General features: G+C 38.6%; 1 protein-coding gene across 1 annotated transcript; it reads right to left on the minus strand.

Moving 5' to 3' along the window:
• Positions 1 to 2,742: 2,742 nt before the first annotated feature.
• Positions 2,743 to 19,628, minus strand: wdr73 (WD repeat domain 73). Its single transcript, XM_038710387.1, has 8 exons — positions 19,477 to 19,628; positions 18,500 to 18,567; positions 16,817 to 16,902; positions 16,643 to 16,731; positions 14,316 to 14,383; positions 11,849 to 12,013; positions 8,341 to 8,700; positions 2,743 to 4,574 (listed from the first exon to the last, which is right to left on the minus strand). The coding sequence occupies exons 1-8, from the start codon at positions 19,611 to 19,613 to the stop codon at positions 4,342 to 4,344; spliced, it is 1,206 nt and encodes a 401-aa protein (XP_038566315.1). The 5' UTR covers positions 19,614 to 19,628; the 3' UTR covers positions 2,743 to 4,341.
• Between the last annotated feature and the right edge of the window lie 1,433 nt (positions 19,629 to 21,061).

The raw sequence follows: 21,061 nt of genomic DNA on the forward strand, positions 1-21,061 counted from the left end.
CGCCATGGTAACGACTTGTCAATCATACATAATCCCGCCCTGAAACATACTCTGCTTTAAGGTCTTTTTTTAAATAAACGGGACCATAATTTACTAAATGAACATCATTTTGTATTGAAGAAGACTTGAAACTAGCGACTGAGACCATAAACTCATCAGGATAATGTTTACTAGGGTAATTATTCAGCTGAGAAGTAGGGTCATTTACCATTATTTCTAATGGAGCCGGACTTCTTTTTGCAACCAGAAGAGTCACCCCTTCTGGATTTTCAATAGAATGCAAGTTTCAGGGACTTCCGCATTGGCTTCATATTGTAGACCAGAAGCTTCCCACTTGATTTCACCTCCTTAAGAGGAGACTGAAGGGAGAAATGCCCTGAAACAAACAAGAACTGACAGAAGCTGTGGTAAAAGCCTGGAATAGCATCACAAATGACGAATGCAACAGTTAGGTGAGCAAAAGTAATGGAACAAATCTTAAAGTAAATAACATTTAATATTTGGTGGCATAACCCTTGCTTGCAATAACTGCCTCAAGCCTGCGACCCATCGACATCACCATAGAATGCAGTGGTCTAATACAAAGGGTGGTCTGTCCTGAGTTGTTTAACAAAACTAATCTTCTTCACTCTTTACTTTGATGTCAGGAATATTATTTATTTTAGATCGACACTGACATTATTACATGTATTTCCGGATGACTCTTCAAAAAATGTGTGGTCACATGACCAATTTTGTCTAGGGTTGCCGAGAAACCAGGGGTGGGTCAACTTCCACTCAGGCTCAAATCAACCCACTCTCCCCTACCTCAATAAAAGTCTGAGTGTTCCCCATCCCAAATATCACCCCTTGCCATAGTTACAAAAGCACACCCAACCTATGCCATATTATCCGAGCACACTCTCCTCAATAACACATTACACACAAAAATCAATCTTGATTTTTATATAAAACACTATATTCAGTCTTAGTGTGTGTGCATCAAATAGTTTTCAAAGCAAAGATGGTTAATAATCCAAGGGTGATCAAAGCAACACTGCTCACTGAGGTGTGTGTGTGTCCGTGTCCGTGTCCGTGTCTGTCCACCTGCCTAATTTGACTGCAGCCTTGCTTTTCGCCAGGAGAGTTCGCTGTAACTGAAGCTTCAAGTAATGAACCCTTTTTCGAAACAATTGACTCAAGTGGTTCAGTGCTTCACAAAAGCTTCATTTGGCCATCACTAGCTACCGCCTCACATCGCCTTTACACACGAGAGAATGATCTGAATAGTATTTTAAATTTGGAGTAAAAAGACAGCACTGATGATATTAGATGATATTAATAAGTTAAAAAAAATACTCTGGACAACATTGTGGATGTTTTTGAGGACAATGTATATAAAAATGTAAGGAGAGACCTCAGACAGCTGACTTACAAACATCATTATGTCTCTACAGGAACCAAAGAGTGACTTGGTCACTGAAGACCTGGGGAAGTCTCAAACTCTGGAAGCACTCAGAAGGCAAAGTGTTTTTATATCTCACTTTATTCAACTTCTTTAGCTAATTATAATGCCCTAAATGTTCATCTCCTTCTCAATTTAGTAATGGCACCTTCAAATGACCTCATTGTTTGCTCACATTAGTAATTTGTGCCCCTAAAATGACTTAATTGCACCTTCACTATCACTTTAATTTCATCTGTCCCCTCGACACTGTCTACGTGCAGCACACTGATTTCATTATGATCTTGAGCAACACAAAATGTTGTTTATATATAATTACACGCTAAAAGAAGCTGTTCAGCTCATGAAAACCCAGCTTTAAAATTCAAAACACAGATTGAGGATGAGCATAAAGCAAAAAATGAATATAATTCATATGTAGGAAATCCAACCAGGCCCATAGTGAGACCTTCAGACCAGGTGTATAAGACTTAATGTTGGCGTAATTCAGTAATTTCATGATTTAGTCCTTTTGTCGGAACAAATTTGCAAATTGCTTCATAAAAAAGACAATTGGTGAAAAATGAGCTGCTATCACTTTTTACTAATGATACTAACCATCCTTTTTATTGTTTGCACCAAGACCATGTTTTAAAAGTCTGAATGTACAATAAATCACCTTTATTTTTTTCTTTCTTCGCCCCCCCCCCCGGACAATAACACCTAAAATCAAAATCATGATTAATTGAACAATTTACCTTGATGAAAAATAAACGATTATAATAGCAAGACGTTTTAACATTTATTTCTTAAAATTTACTAGTCTCTATTTAAAATCTATTACTACTTATTAGTTACTAGTAACTACTCCAAAAGATACTAGGGACATTTGAATTCTTACTAGAAAGCTAGTCTTCATTAATGACTAGTAAAATGGCTTTTTGACAGTAACATTTTAATTGTTACTTGTAAGAATGGAATAATTTACCAGTAACTGAAAAACCAACAAACTAATTTTGGCCTCTGTTAATAGATGTGTGTAAAATAGATGTATAGTATGATTTGAAACACAAACCATTAAGCTGTCTGTGTAGATTAAGTACATCTGCTCTTTCAGAGCTGAAAAGGCTTTTTCAAAGCATCTGATGTCATGCTGTAAAATTACAGAGTTTAAGCATGCAATTTTAGAGGAATTTAATTTCACTCAAAACAGTCAGTTTCTTGTTAAAGCAGAGACTCATATTTTCTGGCCTTCTTTGTACAGAAAGATAAAATGTCCTTGCACTTACATAAACAAAAAGACAAAGTCAGCCAGAGAATCACATGTTTGGAATGTTTTATTTCTGTAAACTAAAATCTGACTGTCATCATTACATCCAGAAAAATCTCCTATAAACCTCCTTAAGACCAGAAACTTTACTTTTTGTTCTCTGATGGAGAAGTTCATTTATTTTGTCCGTTATTGCTGCATCAGATGTCACACTGCGACAATGTTTAATCGATTTTAAAGGGTCACCCAGTTTCCTAAACAGATTGTCTCACTATCCCCCGTTGCAGATTGTTTTATTTGTAGATATTTGTATTTTAAATGTCCTATACAGTAGAGGGGAAGTGCAGTTTCTTTTGTGTTTCTTAGACTTAATAGCATCTTCTGTATGCTGAAACACTGTCAGTTTAAATAGACAATTTCTACAGAAGCAGTAGTCTCCAGGGTCCGTTGGCATAAATGTGAAATGATCCAAAGGATAAATAAGAAGGCGCTTATGTGGAGTAAACACACAATTGTGGTTTTAAATGTAAGTCTCAAAGCTGAAAAAGGTCGGCACAATAAACTGAATCTGTATTTACTGTGATTTCTCTAGTGTTAGACAGTCAGTGGAAGTGATTGTATTTGCAGCACTCTGCATCAGTCTTACTGTTATGATTATTTGTGCTATCTTGAAAAGCCACGCAGGCTGGGTAAATTTTTACCACGTGCTGCTGTTTTGATTATCAGTCTGAATTCACTTTAACCGTGTTTTCCCCGATCTTGTTGCTACGTTAACTTGCAGTGTAAAAAATAAATATATTGTCTCCACTACCAACTATATTAAGGCAACATTATGTAAGATGAAGTCTTTTTCATGGTTTGGTGTCAATGCAGTTTCAGACTTTAATTCACCGCTGTGGTAAATAAGGCCAGCTGTACACGTGCATTTGTTAGGAGTCACATTAAGATCAAAAACTAGCAAGTCGACAACTTTGCTAACAGCTGAACATCAAGCAACACAAGACTCGTAACGTGTTATTACTGACTAGTCCAAACAGATGGAAGACCAGCTCAGCGTCTGTCCTGCAGCCTTTCAGCTCTCTTAGCTCAACGAGTAAAAGCCATTACTCTTCACTTCCCTGCTACGTACCAGATGGTGCTATCCCGGGGCCCCGAGTGGCAATGATGGACGCCATTCTAGAAGTCAGTGTGCAATCAAAGTGATTTTCAAGGCTGTTATTTTTAAGATAAAAAAAATTTAAATGCATAATGTTGCTTTAATATAGCAACAATTCTCACGTAATATCCAAACTATCAGCATGATCTGATACCACTTTTTGTGTTTTGGTTGAACTTATTGTTACCCTTTTTTTTTCATTAGTGAACACAAGAACACAATATAAAGTGCTGTAATACAAAAACCAGTAGCCATCTGACTGCATTGTTAGTTAAATGAGAAAACGAACATGTTCAGTTTATTTACTGAAGATGTTCTCTGATCTCATCTCCTGAATAGTTTCTGTAATTATATTTCACTTTCAACCCATCATGAAAAATGCAAGCTGTACTGGAATCCACAGAGGGCGGTTTGATGTTTCCAGCAGTGGTTTCAGAGGGTGATGAACTGTGTGATCATTTCATCAGGTGAGCTGGATCTTCGCTTTGACCGTCAACAGCTGGCAGCCGATTGGTCGACCCAGTCCCACACGTGGATGGAACCGTCCGAGGCTGCAGACAGCAGCGTCCGTGGCCGCTCGGGATGCCAGACGTGGGAGGTGACACAGACGCATTCATCAGACTCTGATGAAACTGCGTGACCACGATGCTCGAACAGCGGCTGAGCTTCCTGCAGCTCCGCCTTCCAGAGCGATGTGTCGTAGATCTGAACCGCTCCGCCGAAACCTGCCAGAGGAAGGTCAGAGACAAATCTATTTATCTTGTACGTTGGTTCTCGAAGTAGTCTTGAAATATTCCGGTTTAGATGTACAGCGTACAATTTCAGATGAGCATTTCAGAGTTTTCCTGTTACAATATGAAAACGCCCCCGTGCACAAAGCCAGCTCCATAAATTCAATTGAAAAGAAAAGAAATGGTTCTCCCAGTTTGGTATGGAAGGACTTGACTGGTCCGCTCAGAGCCCTGACCTCAACCTTATGTAGGGCCGCACGACTAATCTAATCGCAATGTGCGTGTGCGATTTTACTAAAACAGAAAAGGTGTGTGTGTGTGTGTGCGCGCGCTGCAGTCTGCTCATTATATCCGTCCACACCGGGCTCTCGCATGTGCCCCTAAAACAGATAAAATCTATCCGTACAATGAGAAAAAAGATTTTTGAGCAGTCTGCCAGTAACATTTAAGACAACAACCTACCGTATACTAACAGTAAACTATTAACTAAACATTAATTCTAATTCCTCTATTATTTTTATTATTTTAACTCTTTAGTAATAATAAAGGGGACAGAGCGTTTGCTGTCAGGGCCCCGAGGCTCTGGAACAGCCTGCCCTAGGAAATCAAGTCAGCTGAGTCAGTGAACTCTTAAGTCCCTTCTTAAAACATACTTTTATAGGAGAGCCTTTCCCGATCTTATTTGACTTTATTTTATCCCTTTTATTTTATATTGATCTTAAACATGTATATTGGTCTTTTCAGTGTTTTCTTGCTTTTATCTTCTATTGTTTCTGTATTATTGTTTTTGGGGTATTATTGTCTTTACACTTGTTAAAGCACTTTGTAACCTGTTTTTGAAAAGTGTTCTACAAATAAAGATTATTATTTTTATTAGATACTCATGTACAGTTCCTCCTCCAGGTTGTGTATAGAGACTCATTAGACAAAGATGGTGCCAGTGTGCCTATTTGCTGCTTTTAGAGCAACATGCTCCCCTTGTTCTGTTTTACTAGTTAGGGCCCATGTCCACCAAAGTGTTTTTTACCAGCTGAAAACGCCTGCTGCTGTTCTGACAACTCGTAGCTGGGAGCGCTAGTGTGCGCTTTGGAGGCGCAGTGGGGGGTTTCAAGACGCTGTGGTTGCTATGATACATACTATCTTTGGAAGTGATGTACTGCAAGTCGGTTACTTAACTTTACTGAATGTAAAAATGTCACCATAAAGTACGTAGGCCTACTAGCTCTGGCCTTTGCTCAGAAAGCCGTCTCGTCCAACATCGGTGTCTGACACTAACACTCTTCTGGGTGAACGGGGCAAAAAATCCCACAGACAAACTCCAGTCTTTTAAAACGCCTTCCCAAACTGTTATAGCTGCAAACTCCATATTAACGCTTATGGATTTAGAACGGGATGTCATAAAAGTAATGAGCAGGTGTCCCAGTACTTTTAACTAAATCTCTGTTGGGGCACCAGGGTCAATACACAAAATTGTGAAATGATCCAAATCATTGAAGAATAATAAATGTTTACATGGAACAAAAACAGTTTTCTATAAGCAGAAGAGCTTTACGCAATGTTTGAGGAGGTGGATATGCTGCATATCTACAGGAATAATTATTAGAAATAAGCTTTTATTGTTTAGTTCAATATGCACATATGTAATCTACTTCTTTAAAGTTTGGCCCTGAATAATTTAAAAAGATCTTTAGTTGAGAGCTGGTGTTCTTCCTCTTTAGCCACTGAGGATTCAAAGATATTCAGTGCGAGTCTTCTTTACTGTACAAATGATGATGATTTTTCCATGAAATGGCTCGACTAAACCTTGAAATATTCTGGTGTGCAGAAGAGAAAAAACTGGATTGGATGTTTAATGATGCGTTTGCCCACTTTGTAGTTCATTACAGGTGAAGAAACTCGATCAGGCCGGACGACAACGGGCACTTTATGGTTCACCTTTTCTTTTCCAAATATGTTTGCTTGACCTGGAGGTTTGTTTGTTTACAGCCAGTTGGACGTTTTTATTAAGCTGTAAGATGAGGGCTGGAGGGTGAAATGCAAACAAAACTCTAAATTTGAGATTTTCTTTCTTTTGTAATTAGCCAGTTGGACTCCAGATTAACATGACATTTGCTGCAGATATTCAGTTTCCTCGAGCACCCTCGGGACAAAGTTGACATTTTTAGCTCCACTACTGGTGATCAATACAGAACACTGAGATGTAATGAACATCACAGATGTTCTGTCGTGACCAGATGGCCTTTTATAATATCAATAATAATTCCCATTTCTTTTACCACCAAGAAAATAAGATTTTCAATCAATGAGTAGATCTCGTTTATGACATTGATAAAATCCCAAAACAAACATTCCCAAAATAAATTACAGATAATCAGCTTCTTCACTGCATTTGCAGGAATATTTTAATGGGCTACTTAAAAAAATCAACTCATCGAGTTGCCTAGTCTAATTCAATAGACAGTCCATTTTTACTCTGATAGCCTATCTACACACAGGGGCTGTGATCCTGCACAACAAAACATCCCCACACTACCATGGATAGTAGTGGTGCAACGGGTTGCAGAATCCGTGGTATGGATCCCTTCCACACAGTGCGGCAGAACTATGAACATGAGCAGAAAACCTGCTGAAACACAGGAGCTATTAAAGTCCAGGAGTTTCTGAAATGATTTAATGTATTATTGATGAGGTAAAAAGGTGCCACATGCACATTTAAAGAGGTTACCTCAATCAGTCAGGCCTGCGTGTGTGTTGATTCAGCAGTGATGATATTAAAAGTTGATCTACAGGAGAAACATCTGAAAGCAACCCAGAATGCCTGAGAGCTGCAATTCCACAATAAATTGATGCAGAAAAGGCAGAAATTGGTGCAGAAAAACACCAGACTGCAGGTGTTTAACACTCACAATGTTCTGGGGGAGTACACCCAGACCCCCTGTTCATACTGCCGCAGTTTTGTTGTTATATTATTGTAATTAGACACATGACATTTCAATTTAGCAACATCAAAGTGAGACAGTTAATAGTGTTGTTGTGAGTTTTGTTGTACCGTATAAGTAGAGGATGTTTACTGTTGCTATACTGCTTTACAGACTTAACTTTGGGGTGGGGGTGGGGGGTCAATTATTATGTGAAGTTTTATGGGCTGGGCTAAGCCCCCAATGTTCCAAGATCCCAAAAATGCCCCTGGTTCAGATGCAAGGTCCAATACCACACATGCAGCATTTGTCTGGTATATTTGTTCACTTTGTTTTTTGTACAGATTAAATAAACAAAATGTAACATTAACTTAATTAGTGAGTTTGTAGAGGTGCTGGTTACCTTAACTGTTTCCACCTATTGCTAAGCTAATTGGCTGAAATTGTATGTTTAACAGAAATGGAAGTGTATTTCCTTAAATGAGACTTATTATGCTGCTTTTCCAGACCTATATTGTAGTTCTGTGACTCCTGTTATGGCAGCTTTGCATGATTGAAAGTTAAAAAGTTTTTTTTTTTTTTTTTTTTTCCCCCTTGTACTGATTCTTCATGTAGGCCTTCATTTCGTTCTGTCTGAGCAGGCTGTATGCTCCTGTCTCTTTTAAAAAGCAGTTCAAAACAGGAGGAAATCTGAGTTTTTTGCTCAGATATTTCTTTAACCTCATTATTTGAAAGTTATGATGTTCATGTTAAACATGGTCAAACATTGTAGATAAGTCATAAAATGTGGAAAAGCAAAACAGTCTCCTTTAAATGAGATTCCTTTGTGCCTGTAAACTAACCTGACACTGCGATACAGTCGTCCAGCACCGGAGCCCACGACACTCTGACATCGTCCAGGTTGCAGCGACGTGTTTGGATGTCCAGCCGAGCCAGACTCATAGCTCCCCCCAGGTTCCTCAGGTCTGATATCACCGCCTGTCCAGAGGAGGAGAGTCTGAGGATCCTGCAGCCGGACAGACCTGCGGAGGCATCTGTCCACCAGAGGACGGATTCACCTGAAGATGCAGGTGGAGGTGAAATCTGAGGAGCAGCAGACGTCCGAGTGTCAGCGACGTAAACTTTCCCGTTACAGCAGCCGGTGAGGAAGACTGCATCACTCACAAAATGTAAGGAACTGAGAGGATCTGCTGAGTCGGTCTCTGTTGGGACAAAAGCAATCGTTAAGACATGAGATATTAAAATTATTATATCTCTCGCTCGATCTATCTATGGGCTGACAGCATTAACACATTAATCGAGATGAGATCAAGGACTGACTGTTTTAATTGTTTTGATTGCGTGTGTGAATTATTATTTTACACAGTCACTGGTGCTGTTACCACAGAATCTTTGCTAAAAAGATCTCTGGCTGCTACTATTTTGACCCTTCGATCCACCCTTACTTGTTGTCATGCTGCCACAGACACTTCCTACCTCCTGCTGCAGCCATGGAGATGAACAACAACACAGTTGTGCAATGTAGCAATGGAGTATTTTGTTTATTATGCACTTTATAATAATGTGTGTGCATTTTGTACATGCACTTCTGCTGTAGAATTTCTGAAAGCAAGCTTAAAGCCCCCCTCCATATTTTTCAGTCATTTCCTTACAATGTTTATTACCCACATAGTTTGCCAAATATTTTTTGCCAAATAGCTTAATTTTGTGCTCAAAGTTGCAAAAGTTTCTTAGTTGTTAAAACAGAGTGGTGTCGTATGACTAGAGTAATTCCATAAGTCATACGTCATTCTCCAAGCTTGCGCAGGCGCACTGTCACGCCTCATTAAGTCAGAGCATCAAGCCGATAAGCATCGTTGTGAGCTAGCTAACCAATTTATCATGTCATTTACTTAGAACTTCCAGTAGGTATGTTCATTATGGCATCTGCGTGCGGTGTTGGAGGACAGATGACAGAGAACGCGTCATACTTTCACCTGCCACCGTCTTATATACAGTCTGCAACATGTGTTTTGCTGATGGCTGTTTTACCAATGCATTGGCGGAGGCAATGGTATCAGAAGTCTTTACATACAGTTCAACAGAGTAATAGACACCCCAACCCCCCCCAGGAAATCTAAATACTCTGGCAAGAATTATCATTGTTAATACTGACTTAAAACAGTTGATATGTAATAATAGAATTTTAATCATGTGATAAAACATGCGATTAATCGTTTGTCAGCCCATACACACACATACACAACTAGAACGTCACTGGTTTGAATCTGAAGAGCAGCAGGAAATCTAGTAAATAAGACGACTCTTGCTGCAACAACACCAGCAAAAGAACCAGGCCTGTAGTTCAGCTGATAAAGACCTACATACGCTAACTTACCAACAACAAACCGAGCTGAGACATATGGAAATAAAACATTAAATAGTGACTCAACCAGGTTTTAAAACTGCAATGAAATCATGACATGTATATTTATTTATGAAAATATGGGATATAAATATGTAAATATTTGTCCTGTATTTTTAACAGCTGCTCTGCCAACTGGTGGTCACATTCCTGTCGCATCTTATCATCAGCAGCATTAATTACCAGAATAAATCAAGGCTTTTAATAAACAGTTTGTCCTCCTTTACCTCACGTTTCTTTTATTTGACCAGTTTCTTCATCTTTAAGAGCAGCTTAAGATTCACTTTCTTTGTCTCCATTCCACACAAGCATATAAGTGACTGCAGTATGCACTATATATTAGTGTTGTAGTCAAGACCAAGACCAGTTTCCACATCACAAGACACACAATAAAATGTGGAACGAGATCATAGGTACTTCTCGAATTGATCTGAAAGATCCACATTCTAACACTAAGAGCTGAAATCAACTTAAACATCTTTATTCAACACTCCTTTTCCATCATCGCGGGGACGGTCGTTACGGTAACAACACATTTTTAATTGGGGTCATTGGTTGCATTTGAAGCAATATGTTGTACATCCAATCAAAGTTTGGATGTTAACAAACAAATCAGACACTGCTAAAGTAATTTTTGGTTTTCCCAAAGTTATGGTCTTGAAATAAAACCCAGAGTCCTCGATGTCCGAGAGCGAGACAAGACGAGTACAAGTGCGGCGTACTACAACACTACTCTATCTATATCTCTATATCTAAATAATATACACTGTGTTTGCAGTTAGTATACAAGAAATTCACATACCAATTTATATTATATTCATATTTATCTGTTTATCGGCCACGTATGAGCGAGACAACAGCTGAAACTAACAGTACAGACGATCCGTGACTGTCTGGACAGTCTGAGTCCTTTCAGGTGTTCACTGATGCAGAAATACATTTGATCATCATACTGCATTACTCTATTGAAATGAATCCATGTCCGAAACATTTAAAGTTTTAAGTAAAGTAGCCTAATTAATGTCTGTTATTGTTATCACAACACATCAGTGACGTGGCGTCATTATTCTAATGTGCGTCATCAGATGATTAGACATGTTTTTGATATTTATTTTGGATAAATTGGTATGTTAATCGAGTAATGGGCAACTTTTCTTTCTTTAGAATAAACAAAATTAGTCGTTAGATTAATCGTCTAATCGAAAAAAACAAGTTAGATTTACTGACTTGAAAAATAATCAATGTACAGCCCTTGTGACATCACTAGAAGGAAAAGATCTATCATATCTTACAATTTGTCATGATTTTTGGTTAAAAAATGATTAATCAATTATCAAGATAATTTTTCTTTCGATTGACTAAAGTTGACCATTAAAGCTCTAAAAGATGTTTCTGTCACATACTGCAGATATTTCCTCACTCCTTTTAATGTGTCACCTTTTTCTATTTTATACTTCCCAACATTTTTATTATTTCCATTGTCTTTAATACCTTCCTTAGCAACATGAGCAACAATTTCCCCTCGGGGATCAATAAACTATTTCTGATTCTTGTATGATACGGGTGAAAATTTCAGAATGTCAATTAAAGTCAAAGAAATCTAAATTATTTTTATAAACAAATAGTTCATTCTGTGACCAGTGAGAAAATGTTTCTACTTCTCAGCTGATTTATTCCCTCAGTAAACATTTTCCTGATGAGTTTATGGTCTCAGTCGCTAGTTTCAAGTCTTCAACACAACATGATGTTCATTTAGTAAGTATTGCCCAGCAACACTGCACAAAAAGTTGCCCCGTGTAACATCAGCTTTAAAGCTGATTTTGAACCACAAAACAAACCCAATGACTTCCTTCTCTGAAAAGCTTCCAATGAAACTGAAATGCTGTTTTAAACTGAGCAGGAACATAAAGTTAGTGGACCCGTACATTTCAGATCTCTGCATTTACCTAGTTTATATAGAATCTGTCCTGAGATCAGCTGGGTCAGCTGGACATCGCTGCTCCGAGCTCCGTGAAGAACTTGTGGCTGCGACGAGAGTCCAGCTGCGATCCTGCTGCCTCCCTCTGAAAATCGCCTCCTCCCCTCGATACTTCCCGTTCTTCTGATCACATCTGTCATTGGACAAAGAGACGAGGTAGATAACCAATCACATTGCAAGAAAACACATTTTAGAATCTGCTTCAGTCATAACACAAAGGTTAAATAACATAGGAACAAAGATGGCTGGGTGTGTTTTTATTAAATTTTTTGGTCCAGTGTCAGAATCCAAATCATTTATTTTTGGTTCAATGTTTTGTCTTGTTGACACTTCCACTAAATAAGTAAACAGTTTTTATTAGCTGGCCTCTTTTTAAAAAAAAAATCCTTTGGTTTATATTATCCCAAAAAAAGTTGGTGGATGATCTGAATGAATTTCTCAGGACAGAGGAGGTCAGATGCTGCACAGATTTTAAAGCCCCCTGAGGAAAATGTTTGATATTGGGCTATGCAAATAAAATTCAATACTAGGGATGCACCAAAATGGCATGGCAAAGGCAGGGAGGACAATTTCTGCCTCCATTCACACTGTTTACTGAATTTGCACTGTTTACTGTGGTTACTGTGTTATAAGTTAATTTTATAAATTTTTTTTAAAGATTTTAATATAGGTGAAATGTATGTATGTTGTGTATGCTACTGGATACTTGAATATCTTTCTAAAATGAAAATCCTTGGCCAAAGCTGAAACCAGATATGACGACACACTTTCCTGAATACCAAACAAGGTTTTCACATTTTCTTACTATTTAAATTTTTTTACCGTTGCATAAATTAAACAGTCAAAATGTGCTTTCTACTCAGGATGTGCAGAGACTATGGTGGGTGGGTCCGGGCCCCGAGGAGGTCCGGTAAAGTAAATTACATGTGTCCAATTACTTTCAATGAACACATGTAATATGTTTTATACTTTCTGTGAATATAATCTAATACATTTTATTTCTATCCTGTACAGACACCCAGTGAGCACAAAACTCATTTTCATTCAGCCTGTGTTGTCTCGGGTGAAGGCAGAAATCTGAGAGACAGGAAATAAAACCAAGGGCGGTAATTCCCACAGGAGACTTTCAAACCCAGATTTTTGTTCTCGCTGTAATTTGTTCCAGGTTGATTTTTATCACTGAAGTCTCTCTGAACGTGTTCTCTTATTGTCTAGCCACCAGATTAGTCCAGATAAAAAAATATCAATCTCCTCCAGGCATTACGCTGCAGTGTCCTGCTTTACTGCCGGAGGTTGTTGAGACTGTAGCCTGCAGACAAACCACCAAGTCTTTTTTAGGTGAAATATATAAAGCTTGATCTATATTATTACTCAGTTACTATTCTCCAGAACAAATCGGTCAAAGACGAGACCATAAAGCTCTTTGTATAAAATATCAGAGTTTGAAGTACGTAGTGAGGAAACAAACTACTTATTTATATAACAGAAGTTATCTCGTAGCACTTTTTATGTAGAGGAGGTCCACACCGTGCTTTTTGTTATATTTTTTTAAAGCGACCCAACAATTGTCACCATGAGTAAGCACTTGGCGACAGAGGTAAGGAAAAACTTCCATTTAATTAATGAACACCCGGTGTTCTGTCTCGCCTTTTTCTGCAGAGAGAAGTGCTGCTTTGGAACACGGCCTTTTTCGCGGTGTGGTGGCCGGCCTGTAGCAGCTACATAGACATCCAGGGTATCAAATGACAGGTCTGCTCAATCCACTGTGGCAGGTTCCGTTCTCAAGCTACACGCCTGTAAAGCTCTTGGTCACAGGAATGTTGATGGATATTCACAGTTTTAACAATATTTCAATGTTATGTTATTTGGAACGTGGTTGTATGGACAGAAATAGTGTTTTAAGGACAACTCCCAACATTTAAACAGTAAATATGGCCAAAATATGGACATTTGCCTGGTATATATTGAAAATATTGTATGAAAACCGTTGTATTTTAGTTTATTTTCAACAAATTTACAGTTACAATTGTGTTCCAGGTGTATCTTATGAAAAATAGCTTCTTTTTTTTTTTAAACCAGGTTAGGATGAAAATCTCATATTTTTGCATCTCCATTTACTCTGTAATGGTAAAATAAAAGTGTTAATTTACAATGGATTTATATTCCTCACCTTCTGACCTTTCAAAGGAGACCATTATGGATCTAGGCATAATGGTTGAGGAGTTTTTCCTGATTCGTTTTGGGTATGTTCTTCTAATCGTTTTTCCTGGAAATATAAGCAGATAGCTGGCAGTCCCCAACAGGTTTTAAGAGGCAGAATCCCCGACTGTCTCAGGGTCATGTGCTTGACCGGTTGGGTGTGAGGGAGGGAGAGTTCTGGGGGTGGGTGCAGCCTGCACAGGAGTGGTACTCGTGTTGAATCTGATGAAACTCACCGCTGTCGTCTCCTCCGAGGTCCCACACCTGCAGGTCTGAGCTCAGCCCATCGTTGGTAACAACACACCTGCCGACACGACATTCATTTCAATATTCAAGTCAAATAAACCTCCTCGTCCTCCCCTCAGCTGGACCTCTCCAGTGTTAATGAGATCTCATATAAGAGGATGCTTCAATCAGCTGAGCAGAAGACTTCCACCTATAACTACTAAAACGCCCTCGCAGCGGCCCTCCATATCACTCCATCGTCTATCATACCACAGAGAGTGTTATATAAGCTTCAGCTCAATCTGTAGTAATGGAAATGTGAATGAATGTTTTATGATTGTTGCCTTATTTCATGAGGAAGTGGGTACAAAAGATGGCTTCTCACTACGTGACACCATTTGCCTGATGAAGGTAATTTATATATTTTGCACGTTAGACAGTGTGCGGGTAGGGATGCAGGATTTGGAAAAAAGTCATTGCGATTATAATTGAACTAGGAGTCTACTTGCTTCATTATCAAGGGAAATGCACAAAAACTAACATTCTGAAATATGTATTTCTCAACTTAAACGATTAACAATATTTACAACAATAACAACAGATGTAAAACAGATACAGGGGAGTGTGTTGCTCCACGGCGGAGGCAGCTAGAAGGAGCACATATTGGCACACTGGCATCCTGGATCTAAATCAGGGTACCCCCAGGATTCTGAGTTAAATTTAAGACTGTTTGAGACCTTTTTAATACCATCTAGGATGAAATTTAATGCCAACTTCACTGCTGTATAATATAAAATCTATTTACAAATTTAATAAAACTTTTTAATATAATACTCACATTCATATTTAACACTATAGCTTTTTGGGACGTGTTTGTATTTTGATAACATAAAATGAATCAAGGACAAGTGGTGGGGACATAAGGGTTCAATACTCTACAGGTGACAATACTCTTAGCTCACATGCACGATTCACAATATTGGGTTCACGAGGACAAGACAAGAAGATTTTTTTAACACTATTTGATGAAATATTCAATGCTGAAATATATAAACGGGGGTTAGGGTTTTGATCAACAAAATTTGAGCACTAAACATAATCTCCTGCATCCTGGAGACATTGTCTCCACCAATTTATGGTACAATTGTCTTTATTTATATAAAGTGAAACAAAATTCAGGTGACAATTCAAACAACCCTTCTCAAAGCATTTTCATTTGTTTTGTGTGTCTAACATTTACTGGCACACTGCTCATAAATCATTTTTGTGATTGCACGTAGGCCCACCTGTTTGAAGGGGGACCTGCGAGAGCCCGGTGTGGGCGTGGATAATGAGCAGACTCCAGCGCACACAGAGAAGAGAGCGTCACGCACACTTTGTGTTTTATGAACTCGCACATGACGACATTGCGATCGTGATTAGATTAATCGTGCAGCCCTAGTGTCTCTTTGAATCTTTTATCCTACTTGTCCCCGACGCACCTGTCTTCCGTCATAGAGCTGCGAAGTAATTAACCAATTTGATTGTCATAAAAGAAAGGAAAGCAGCAACTCGTCACATTGGAGATTCTTTTTTGGGGACATTTTGGTTTCAATTACACAAGGATTTAACTTTTTTTGGAGCCAAGGAAGAACGAAGTTAGTGCTCAGCTTCAATGGACTCATTGCCACATTAAGGCTTCATCCACACTTCTGTTTTTGTTTTAAAACAAATACGGTCTCCATCCACAGCAGCGTTTTAGCAACGCGCGTGTCAGATCTCTCCCCCATGCCGTGGCTGCCTGAAGCTACACCTTCCCTGTCCTCGCGACTACAACTTCCACCAACCACAAGAAAACAAAAAGGGGAAAAGAGCACGACGAGTGTTACTTTGTGGCTATAACAACACTGTTGACACAATGTACAGATAACCTGCAACCCCTGCTGGAGCAAGAGAACTATACAACAATCAGTATTTAATGTGTAATTAGGCTATAATCAAAACTAAATCAAAAACCTGGCATATTTCTAAACACAACTTCAGTGTAATATTCGAACAGAGCTGGAATGAAAACTTTACAAATGGGTTTTTAAAAAACTAATTAATAAGACAGGCAGCTTTTAAACTGAATAAAAGATAAATCATTTTGTGTTCTCTTGTTCAGCTTTGTCCTTTCAAAGATGTTTAATTGGATTCATGTTTTTTTTTTTTGCGTTTAATCAAAATTACTCTAAACGATGAAGCTTTGAAAGTAAAGTTTTCTGCAGAAGAACTTCTAATTCGACCATAACATCACTGACACACAAACAGAAAGAGAAATTAAAACAAGTTCTTTCCAGGTGATCCAGTTGAAACTCACCTTGTTCCCGGGACGTGTCTGAGGCAGCGGACGGGACCGTCTGCCAAACCACCGTTGATGACTTTGAAATCCCGTTCTGCGCAGAGACCCTGAACACAACACACACACAAACTTCAGAGGCTAAAAGGGACGTTTGGATGTTGTGTTTTAAGTCTTGCCTGTCTCTGTATTTACCTTATTTTCATCAGCGAAGAGCTTCAGAGGCAAACGCAGCTCCAGGATTTCATTTTTAGAAGAGGCATATCCTGCGACGCACACGGCTGTAAACAATGATAAAGTTTAACTTGAGTTTTTCTGCACTGCTTAAAAGCATCAATTTTGGAAGTTTGTTGTAAAAGCTGCACTGTGAGCACATCTCTTACTGTGTAACTTTGTAAAACATGATCAATAGCATCCTGCTGATCCTGTTTTGTGTGAACATTGGTCACAGTGGATGAAAGACGGGTCTGTATCGGCCTAAATCTGTCTCTTATTTAGTCTTACTTCTGTGTATAAAGCTGCCAAATGAGCAAAATAATTGTTTGTGCTGTTTGGGGTTGCAAGTAAGCTGTAAATTCCCCAGACCAGTTTTTAATATACTTTCCTATGATCGTTTTATTGTATTACATCAGAATCATAAACAGCTGTCTTACCAAGTAGTTTACACACACACACACGCACACAAGAAATTGACTTTGGTGGCTGTAAGCATTACAAGAGGCTTAAATCTATATAAATATAAATACACACCGGCTACTTTCTTAGGTACACCTGTTCAATTGCTTGTTAACACAAATAGCTAATCAGCCAATCAGATGGCAGCAACTCAAAGCATTTAGGCATGTAGACGTGGTCGAGACAACCTGCCGAGCATCAGAACGGGGGAGAAAGGGCTGGTCTGAGTGTTTCAGAAACTGCTGATCTACTGTGGTTTTCACGCACAACCATCTCTAGGGTGAGAAAATATCCAGTGAGCGGCAGTTATGTGGACGAAAATGCCTTGTTGATGTTTTAGGAAAATTAGCAGACTGGTTCAGAATCAGAAATACTTTATTGATCCCCGAGGGGAAATCCTGTGTCACAGTTGCACCTAAAGGCAAAGGAATTTAAATAAAAATAGAAAGTTGGTATATTAAGTATATTGTCCAAGATGACATGTAGTTTGGACAGCATCCTCCTCTCTGACACCACCGACAGAGAGTCCAGCTCCACCCCCACCAACGTCACTGGCCTTACGGTTCAGTGTGTTGAGTCTGTTAGCGTCCGCTACCCTCAGCCTGCTGTCCCAGCATGCAACTGCAAACAGGATAGCACCGGCCTCCACAGAGTAGAGGGCTCGAGTGTTCTTGGCCCTGTCCAGTTTATTGTCCATGTGCACTCCCAGGTATTTGTAATCCTCCACAATGTCCACACTGACCCCCTGGGTGGAAACAGTGTACCATCTTCTGACGGCTCCTTCCAGCAGGATAAAGCACCATGTCACAAAGCTCAAAGCATCTCAAACTGGTTTCTTAAACATGACAGTGAGTTCACTGAACTCCAACGGCCTCCAAAGACACCACATCTCAACCCACTAGAGCACCTTAAGGATGTGGTGGAACAGGAGATTCGCATCGTGGATCTGCAGCTGACAAATCTGCAGCTACTGCGTGATGCTATCACGGCAATATGGACCAAAGTCTCTGAGGAATCTTTCCAACACCTTGTTGAAAGTATGCCACGAGGAATTAAGGCAGTTCTGAAGGCAAAAGGGGGTCCAACCAGCTACTAGCAAGGTGTACCTAATAAAGTGGCCAATGAGTGTATTTAAGAATTTGAAATTGACTAAATACACAACATACAAGTTGTGAAAGATACAGTAGGAGAATATGAACTCACTCTTTCCGGATGTCCACTCGATGACCTGGGTGGGATGTTCCAGGTGATACTCGTGAAGATCTTTGTACCTGAAGAAACAAGACAGGTGTTAAAGACCGAACAGATCAATAAGTCTGGATCACTACAAAGCTCACAAGCTCAGGACCCGAATCACAGACAGGAATGTTACTGTAAAAGCAAATTATACATTCATCATCACCACTGCTTTTTATTTCTAAGCTGTAGATGAAGCAGCAGAACAATGATGTGTTGGAGTAGAAGATAAGATGGATGAACGCTGAAAGAAAGATTACACTACAGAAGTAAGCAATTACAGCTCACTTTAAGACAACCTCTGGTACTGATAATTCAGTTTGGATAGATTGCTTTCCTCCACCACAGCTTCACCTCGCCACTCTCCATAACGCAAAATCATAAAACATTCCAATAATATTTCTACAGATATGTGGCTGTTATGTTAATCGTTTTTTCGCACCAGACTCCTTTAAAAAAAAAAAATTAAAAAACTAATATTTTATTTCTCAGGGCTAAGCACAGATACCTTAGCTATAAAATATGGCATATTTTTAATGAACAATAGAGTCCTCTATTCAATTCAGCATTGAAAGACACTGATATAGACCAACGACTTTATGAAACAGAATTCACACACTGCTGCACTGAGGTTGAGCTGTAGCTTTTCGCGATTTTCAAACGAGTTTACTGAGCTCCTCACTTCTTAAACTTGACCCTTTAGGCAGAATAGATGCTTCAAAGCGTAGTAACTGCAAGCCGAATTTTAAAGCGGCTGGATTGAATCCGGGACATGTCTTGTTATATTATTTAAAATGAACGTAACGTTACACTTGCAGGCAAGTAACGTTAAGGGGAACTAAAAGACAGTGGAGCGTGGTTCACTGCGCCGCTCGTTAGCAGCTGAATGACTCTTCTAGCTGCAAGCTAACATAAACTTTAAACCAAGAGAAAACATTTCTCACGTTCGCAGGGACTCGATAAACCAGTCATCTAAAATATCATCAAACTGTGTTTCCTCCATGTCGGCAGTCTGCTCACGTTCCTGCAGGAGGCATGACTTTGTTGCTGCTGTACTTCCGTCTGCGGGTTCTTGGTTCATTCGTAGATGATGAAGTGACACCGCCCCCTGCTGGACAGGCGTCGCTACTGGTTTCTACTCTGACTGCTCAGACAGTGGTGGAAAGTACACCTTTGAGGTACTTGTACTTTACTTGAGCATTTCCATTTGATGCTACTTTATACCTCTACTTCACTACATCCCTAAACGTTTATTTGACTGCTTTGTTTACTTTGCAGTTTCAGATGATTAATTCAAAAATATAAAATCAGATAATAAATTATGGTGTACAAAGTAATTAACATTAACTCCACGGTTACAGCTACAACATTAATGCATAAATAATCATAATCCAATTATATACTATTATTCAGAAAATGGGCATTCTGTGAGGAGTACTTTAAAAATATGTTAATGTTAATACTACCTTTACTTAAGTAACATTTTGAATCCAGATGTACTGTATCTGTACAGAGTAGTCAAATATTTTACTTACCACAATGTAGAAATACTCTATTACATGTAAAAGTCCTGCATTCAAAAGTATGAATGACTATATTATAATTATTGACACATTAATATATAAGCATCACTAATATTGCAGCTGGTAAAGGCAGAGCTATTTTTGGCCTAATCTGTAATAATACATCATCATTTATTAGTCTATTGTTGTTAAATATTATATTTGTATATTAGTAAATGTTATCAGTCATTAACTGAACCTGTAGTGCAACATTCTGTGTTTCAATACTCAGGTTACTCAGTCCCATTAAGTTAGTGTTTTAGGACTGTAACTGTAGGATTTTTGATCCATTCCACCTCAACACTACCAGCTCTCATTATTATTACACTATTTATTCATTACATTTATAATTACACTCCTGTACATATTACATTTACTCATTTGGCAGGCTTACATTTGAGGAACAACATACAAGAATCAACAATTCCTCAAATGCAGCACAAGATCTACAACAGACAATACATACTAGTAAGAGCTAATAGCGCAGACATATCCACATTTGTTATTTACTACATTCTTAAATTTCAACTTTCTTATATCCTCGACTTCTACTATTATTTCTATTGTGAAATAATATTCTCTTTTATGAAAAGGGCCATGAGACAACTGTTGTTGTGATTTGGCGCCATATAAATGCTCATGAATTGAATATTCCTTTAATGCCTTATGCAAGTATCCGTAACAAAGAATTTCCCCTCGGGGATCAATAAAGTATTCTGGTGAGAATATTCATTCCAATCTGTAAAAAGTAACTAACTATAGCTGTCAAATAAATATAAAGTAAAAAAGATTCAGTGGTCGAGATATAAAATAGCATAAAATGGAAATAATCTATGCTAGTAAAAGTACTTAAATTACTTTACAGTACTTAAGAGTCTTATTGCCCATCAGGCTCAGTGGTTGAAGAAGAACTCCTCTCTAGAAAACCATTTACAGCCCATCACCTGATGAAATGTTTCCCCTGGAA

Source organism: Micropterus salmoides, unplaced genomic scaffold (assembly GCF_014851395.1).
Source record: "Micropterus salmoides isolate LMB-PRFRI ecotype aquatic unplaced genomic scaffold, ASM1485139v1 Ms_hic_scaffold_11, whole genome shotgun sequence".
Taxonomy (NCBI): domain Eukaryota; kingdom Metazoa; phylum Chordata; class Actinopteri; order Centrarchiformes; family Centrarchidae; genus Micropterus; species Micropterus salmoides.

Coding starts and splice junctions, on each gene's coding strand:
- wdr73 (XM_038710387.1), bottom strand. CDS start 19,613: ATGAACCAAGAACCCGCAGACGGAAGTACAGCAGCAACAAAGTCATGC. Junction 8,701..11,848: donor ACAGATTCTATATAAACTAG/GTAAATGCAGAG, acceptor TTGTCCCAACAG/AGACCGACTCAGCAGATCCT. Junction 4,575..8,340: donor CGACTGTATCGCAGTGTCAG/GTTAGTTTACAG, acceptor TTCCTCTGGCAG/GTTTCGGCGGAGCGGTTCAG.